Source organism: Scleropages formosus, chromosome 6 (assembly GCF_900964775.1).
Source record: "Scleropages formosus chromosome 6, fSclFor1.1, whole genome shotgun sequence".
NCBI classification, from domain to species: Eukaryota; Metazoa; Chordata; class Actinopteri; order Osteoglossiformes; family Osteoglossidae; genus Scleropages; species Scleropages formosus.
Genome location: NC_041811.1, coordinates 23,727,308 through 23,734,914, shown reverse-complemented (window position 1 = coordinate 23,734,914; position 7,607 = coordinate 23,727,308). Strand labels below are relative to the sequence as shown.

At 42.8% G+C, this 7,607-nt stretch overlaps 1 protein-coding gene across 1 annotated transcript; it reads left to right on the top strand.

Moving 5' to 3' along the window:
• The first annotated feature begins 6,181 nt into the window (after positions 1-6,181).
• On the top strand, positions 6,182-7,261 carry b3galt9 (beta-1,3-galactosyltransferase 9). The gene has a single exon (XM_018750255.1). The coding sequence runs from the start codon at positions 6,182-6,184 to the stop codon at positions 7,259-7,261; it is 1,080 nt and encodes a 359-aa protein (XP_018605771.1).
• Positions 7,262-7,607: the final 346 nt, after the last annotated feature.

Here is a 7,607-nt window from a genome sequence, read left to right as displayed (position 1 = left end):
ATTAGATCAGACATCAGTACCTGAAACCATGAACAATTCCAATGCAATTTCATGGCTTCCTGTGTAGTTTTGAGGTAACTTCATACTCCCAGGATATTCTATGCAGCTTTACATGGCTGGCACATCTTTACCTGTCCAACTTCCAGTCTTTTCCGGATCGCACTTTCGTACATCTGACTCTGTCCTCGGGGGGCCCGATGGGTTTTGCCGGGGCCTGCTCTGTGGTGGGTCTGGGGTTCGAGTCCTGCTCGGGGTGCCCTGCGGTGGACTGGCGCCCTGTCTGGGGTGTGTCCCCTCCCCCTCCAGCCTTGCACCCTGTGCTGCCGTGTTAGACTCTGTTTTGCCGTGAACCCGCTCGGGACAAGCGCTTGTAGACATTGTGTGTTTGTGTGTGTGTGTGTGTGTGTGTGTGTGTGTGTGTGTGTGTGTGTGTGTGTGTGTGTGTGTGTGTGTGTGAGAGCCTCTTATGAGTTCCTCAGGCTTTCCTACATTCTATGGAAGATGATGCTTTCTCCAGCTATGCCCACAAAACTGTGGAATTCCTTCTAGCAAATAATTCGCTACTCTGTGTACCTTCAAAATAGAGCAGAAACCCCCATGTTCAGAATTGCTTTCACCTGACAGATTTACATTCATATGACACTTTTCTCCAATGCAACTTACGGTGCTAATTGACGAAAAATTCTCTACTCATTTATACAGCTCAGAATGTTTTTTACTAGAGCAATTTAGGGTAAGTACCTTCCTCAGTGATACTACAGGTGGAGGTGTGATTCAAACCTCTGAACCCAAAAACAGCAGCTTTAACCACTACATTTCCGGCTGCCCTCATTTGTGTACTTTATTTAATTTTTCCTTTCTCTCATCACTTGTTTTACCGTTGTTTGTATCATAATCTGTTAGTATTAGACTGCTGTTCAATTTTGCTGTTTTAACATTTTTACTGAGTTTTATTTAAATCTTTTTCCCATTGTTTTATTACCGTTTGTGGGGGTGCGGTGGCGCAGTGGGTTTGGCCGGGTCCTGCTCTCTGGTGGGTCTGGGGTTCGAGTCCCGCTTGGGGTGCCTTGTCATGGACTGGTGTCCTGTCCTGTGTGTGTACCCTCCCCCTCCAGCCTTGCATTCTGTGTTGCTGGGTTAGGCTCTGGTTTACTGCAACCCTGCTTGGGACAAGCAGTTTTAGGTAGGCAGTGTGTGTACTGTTCCCTGTTTATCTTTTGTCCTACTCTAAAGTGATTTTAGTCGCACCTTTGAAAGGATGCTATATAAAATAGTTTCTTATTGTTAATATTGTGGGGTGCGGTGGCGCAGTAGGTTGGACCACAGTCCTGCTCTCCAGTGGGTCTGGGGTTCAAGTCCCGCTTGGGGTGCCTTGCGGCGGACTGGCGTCCCGTCCTGGGTGTGTCCCCTCCCCCTCCGGCCTTACACCTTGTGTTACCGGGTTGGCTCTGGTTCCCCGTGACCCTGTCTGGGACAAGCGGTTCTGAAAATGTGTGTGTGTGTGTGTGTGTGTGTGTGTGTGTGTGTGTGTTAATATTGTCATTAATGCATATACTTTTCTGAGATATTAATTTTTAATTTTTTTTCTTAGCGTAACTACACATCTAAGACACTGCTTTAAATAATCCATAACTTAATGGATTCCACCAAGTGATGCGTGCTCGCTTGAAACATTGCAGTGGAGGTCTACTCTTATTCACTGCGTAAATACATTAATTCATGTTGAACAGATTAATAATGGAACAAAATTCTTTTAATAAAATTATGACTGCATTTGTTCACAGCAGTCTTGTAATCTTAATAAGACGTTATGTGCCTTATATGACGCATAAAAGTGGTGATTAATGGAATGAAAATAGGATGCAATAGACTTTTGCTGCCATACAGCATGCCTTACCTTAATGATGATGCAGACATGATCTTCGAAGCGAAATAAATAGGGGGCTTTGAGATTTTTACTGGCATAGACATTTGTGTCAACCCTCCAAGATTGGCTCTGTGCCTTGAGTGGAATTACCAACCTTTGGAAAAAAACGTAAAAAAAATCTGCAAAGCATGGAAATAGGAATTTTATATCATGTGTTTGTAACTATATTGCTGTGGAAAATAAAATCCAGAACTTTCATTTTTATGTGCAAACTGTTAACAATGTAATGATGGAAAACATGCAGGAGGGGTGAGGTTCATTTAGCCCAAAGACCAGGCCAGAGTACCATCAAACCGGAGAAATGACACTTTGTGAAAACATTAATGATCCACAGCTGTCCACAAATACACTTTGCCAAGCTTACGCATAACCATCGGCAGACAAATGATTGCTGTTCTCAGAACACCTGCCATCATATTATAGTCCAAGGACTGAACAAGTGGGTGTCTGGGCACATCACACTTTGAAAGGGGAAATTGGCATGTTTTAATCAGTCACAGAAAGAATTTTAGCCTGACCAATGGTCAGTGATCTGTTTCAGAATGGTATCTCCGGTGTCTGCTGTAGACATTGTCTGTTACGTAATGGAAGGAAATAATTCAAAAACTTCCATGCAGTAAGACAGAGAATCTGCAGAGTATCTCCATCTACAAGAAATGCGTGCACAAAGTCATGTGCAATTGTATCTCTATGTCAGTTTGCCTCTTAAGCTTAGAGAAAAAATGAAAAACTGATAAAATCTATAAAACTGATATATCACGTCTGCTATAAACTTAAACGACTTCTCAAAATTCTGTGCGCATTACAGCCAGGCACTGTTTGCTGGGCTTTTCTCATCACATAACTGCCCCTAAGACTTAATCACCTTCAGTATGACTAATTTCTTATTCTTCTAATTAAATATCAGGGACAAATCATATAAATTCTTTATCTGGATGTGTCCATGTCAATGGCCAAATGCTGAGCGATCTAGTTTGTACAGAATATGACTTGTGATGGTCCTCTGATTTCTCAGTATTGATGTTGCAGCATAGTGTAGAAACAGGGCTTTTGGCAGGCTCAATATGAATATAAATCCAGAGGAACAGGGAGCTGCCCCAACACAGAACCAAGGAACAAACCACCTATATATCATACCATATAAACTGTGTGTATATACATATATGGGGGACGTGGTGGTGCAGTGGGTTGGACCGGGTCCTGCTCTGCAGCGGGTCTGGGGTTCGAGTCCTGCTTGGAGTGCCTTGCGATGGACTGGCGTCCCGTCCTGGGTGTGTCCCCTCCCCCTCTAGCCTTGTGCCCTGTGTTGCCGGGTAGGCTCTGGTTCCCCACGACCCTGTATGGGACAAGTGGTTCTGAAAGTGTATGCGTATATGTATATATATATATATATATTATGCCCTGTGTTGCCGGGTTGGCTCCGGTTCCCCGCGACCCTGTATGGGACAAGCGGTTCAGAAAATGTGTGTGTGTATATATATTTACACACACACATATACCACCTATATAATCCTAAAGACCTTGGGAGCAAATATGTCCTCATTTGGATACAAGAAAGGATAATGTGATACAGCACCATCACATGGCATAGTCTGTTACCTTCAAGAAATGCTGAGGAGATGTCCAGTCCAGGATTTGTTATTAGAGCACAAATGCAAAGTCTGTTTCCATTTCAAGGCGGAGCAGAAAAAGCTATACAGTTGGTACAAAGGGCACCTGACAGTTACATGTACCAGTAGGTACAATACACCCCAGTAGTTTCAAGGTGAATTGCATGATTATTTTGGTTATTCAGAAAGAATATTACTAATAATAACACAACATCATGCAAACCCAAGTATCTCAACCATTAAAAACCCTATAGTTAATGTCTAGAAAAGGGACTAGAATTCCTGGCACATTAATTCTTGTTTTTGTATTTACATTTTGGGAGGTGAAAGTGCCAAATACAGACTAGGTTGTTCTTTTTCTTAAGAGTATCTTGCAAGTTGTTATAACCAAAAAAACCCCTCTGTAGTCCAGACAGAAAATGTAGTCAGTTTGCAGTAGGATGTTTGCTAGGTTATAAAGTAGAAAAAATTACATAGAAAGAAATAACTTGCCAGATGAGAAAGTGCAAGATTTTGCATGAATCTGAAGGTTGAGAATGTAGGATGCAATAGGTAATTACATTACATAACCATGATTACTGTATGTTTAAAATTATACTTAGAGAGGTTTCGCTTTTAATACACATGCAGACTCAGATTGTGCAATTGTATTCTAAAGTACTCAAAGAATTTGATTCACCAAGTAATAATGGTAAGATGTTGCATACAGAAGCTTTTACCCAAAGTGATTTACCACTCAAAGAAAACAAAAGATTCAGCAACAGATGTAGCAATATAAATGCAGAAATGCAATTCTCAAAGTAGTCAATTAGTTGAATGCAACCGGGTACACTTTTTTAAAATGGATAATTGTGACAAATATGCACACACACACACACATTTTCTGAACCGCTTGTCCCATACAGTGTTGCGGGGAGCCAAACCCAGCAACTCAGGGCATAAGGCTGGAGGGGGAGGAGACATATCCAGGACAGGACACCAGTCCATTGCAAGGCACCCCAAGCGGGACTTGAACCCCAGACCCACCAGAAAGCAGGACCCAGTCCAACCCACTGCACCATCACACCCCCCATTGTGATAAATAATGGAATGTAAATGTACGGAGTAGATGCATCCAGAGTGAGGTTGGAAAAAGATGTGTTTTCAGACCCTTCTTGTAAATTGGATTCTTCAGCAGTTCACAACATGGGCAATATTTTAATAGCACAATCTGGACAGAAGAGTTGGTCCAAACTAACCGGTTGACTGGTTAATGCAGATTATGAAAAGAGTGACGCTCTCTATCACAAACAGCATTAGAGAAAAGAAGGCCATGCATTCATCTTCTTTCCACTCAGAACAAGAAGATGAGATTCCAGCAGACATGTGATCTGGTGCCAGCTGAGCATTGTCTGACTGCCACAAAGTACAAAACGTTGTTGTTGTTCCTGTTGTCGCTTCCTCAGTATAGCCAGTACAGCCTTCCTCAGACTGATACTTCCAGTATCTATCAAGGCAACAGAGCATCTTTGGGATTAGTGGACTGCAACGTTCACAGAATGAACGTGCCACCAAAAAAAAATCTGCGGAAACTGTGTGGAGCTATCAAGCCGGCAAAGACGAATAACCCTGTGGAATGAGTCCATCGTCTTGTTGCTGCATTTTGCAGGCAAAACAAAAAGTGAGAACAAAGCATTTCGATTTAAAATCCTGTATTTCTCAGTATTGCCAGACTTGGGTTTAGTAACAGAATTTGGAGCTTCCCTGACACTTTCATTAACATTGTAAACAACAATGGGGAAAAATTTACACCACTTTAGCAAGTGCCAGAGATACACTTTGCTATTTTCATTGTATAATTTATTAATGGATTCCACCAGTGCTGATGATGTGTAAAGAGGCTGCTCTTGGCTTTGTGGTACTGAACTGGAAAGTAAGCATGAACACTGAAGAACTGGCTCCTGGGACAATTTTCTGGACCCTGCGATGTGAGCTAGTTGTCCAGGTAGAAAACGCACTCCTTTCTTTTTTGGAGGCAATGCACAAAGAACACAATCACATTCATCAGCCTGACATATTGCTCTGTGTGTGGTTTTCTGTTTACGTTGTTTCATCAACGGCCCTGGAAATTGTGCTTGGCGAAAAATGATGCATATCTATGCGCAAATGTAAGCAAGTATTATTCTTATTTGGTGTTTAAACTCACTAAACAGCTTACAGCACTTTTTAATTTTATGGCGTTTTTCTTTTCTATCGTGTCTGAAATCATACTCATTTAGCCGGTTCATCAATATATTAACGTGGCAGGCTACTATCACTGTCTGAAGATAATAGTAAGGTAATACCTTGTACCCATTCTAGCTTAATATTTCATGACTGGGAAACTGAGAATAGACGGTCATCAGTAACGAAACCATTGTCCTACTTTGGGCTCTGTGACTCCAACGGACCTGATCTGCCGCACTGCTGTGTGTTTGTTGCACTGGTTGAAGACAGTTCATATAATTGCCCTATCATGCAGGTAAGATCTTAAACATAATCAGACGTTTTTCCTTTCATTTGTGTGTTTTTTCTTTTTTTTTTTTTTTACTGGATAACTGCTTCCCAGGTCTGTTGCATGCACCTATAATGTTAAATGGAAGGCTCTCTTTGCTTCTACTTGCAGATGTCATTCTGCAGGCTGCGCACCCACCAGTGGTGTTTCCTGCTTTTCAATGTGCTCTTGTTCCATGCTCTGCTCTTTGGCGCCGATTTCGTGGAGGAATACCTCCTCCAGCCAGCTCCAAGGACCTACATGGATGCAAAAGTGCTGGAAATACGAGAGCAGGCCCGGAAGCTTGACATGAATGCAGTAAGGGCAAATGACACTCATTGGTATGTTATCAGCAACCCTCGGGTCTGCACCGACCAAGATGTCTTTCTGCTAACGCTGGTCTTCAGCACTCCTGAAAACTCCAGCCGCCGGGAGAACATTCGAGGGACATGGGCTAACCGCACTCATGTGCAGGGGTTCCTCGTCCAGACACTGTTCTTGCTGGGGTCTTCCCATTCACCCACCACCCAAGCTGCTATTATGGTGGAATCCAAGCATTATGCAGACATCATCCAAGGGTGGTTCATCGACTCCCACAAGAACTTGATTTCCAAGACTGTTCTGGCAATGCAGTGGGCAGTTACATATTGCCCTTTTGCCCGATTCATCTTGATAACTGATGAGAGTGCATTCATTAACATCCTGGCCCTAGGGGAGTACCTCCTGACCCTCCGCAGGCACCCAGAGGATCTATACATGGGTCGCGTAGTGCACCAGGACATGCCAGACCGGGATCCTCGGAGCACACGCTACGTCTCTCCAAACCAGTACTCTCACAAGTACTTCCCAGACTACTGCGCAGGCTTGGCCTTTGTGGTGTCCCAGGATGTGGCACGGAAGGTGTACGTGGCCTCGTCAGGTGTGGTGGCCCCTGTACCATATGACGTTTTTGTGGGTTTGTGTGCCCAGCGTGCTGGTGTGGTGCCAACTCACAGCTTCCGCTTTTCTGGGGAGAGGCACATCCACTACAACATCTGCTGCTATCGCTTTCTCTTCAGCTCAGCTGATGTTGGGACCAGTGAGTTGCCTCTCATCTGGAATGATCTGCAAAGCAAAGGGAATTGCTCCATGCTGGTAACCTACTATGGACTAGTGAAATGCAAGGTTCTCACCTATCTGGATAAACTCTCCTTTTCCAATGCCAGGCCATAACAGAATGTAAATTGCTTGGATAAACACTGTATGAAGAACAATCCTGCATGAACTTGTGTGCGATATCTTTTTAAATATGGACTTTACTATTAACAGTAAATTAGTGATGCTTTCAGACACAGTCAAAAAGGAAATATTCATAAAATCTTTGAACTGCAATAGATTCACTGAATGTTCATACTCTAACAAATGTAAATGTATAATACAGTCATCACATTAGAACTCATTTTACTGTATCATCATGGACCTATAAATTTACATAGATTGTAATCGACAAGGAAAACAAAAAGCCAACAATTTCAGGTACAGTAAGTAACTATTATTTTAGATCCACATGGTTATTGAA

Excerpts from the sequence above, each read along its gene's own strand:
- b3galt9 (XM_018750255.1), top strand. The coding sequence starts at position 6,182 with ATGTCATTCTGCAGGCTGCGCACCCACCAGTGGTGTTTCCTGCTTTTC.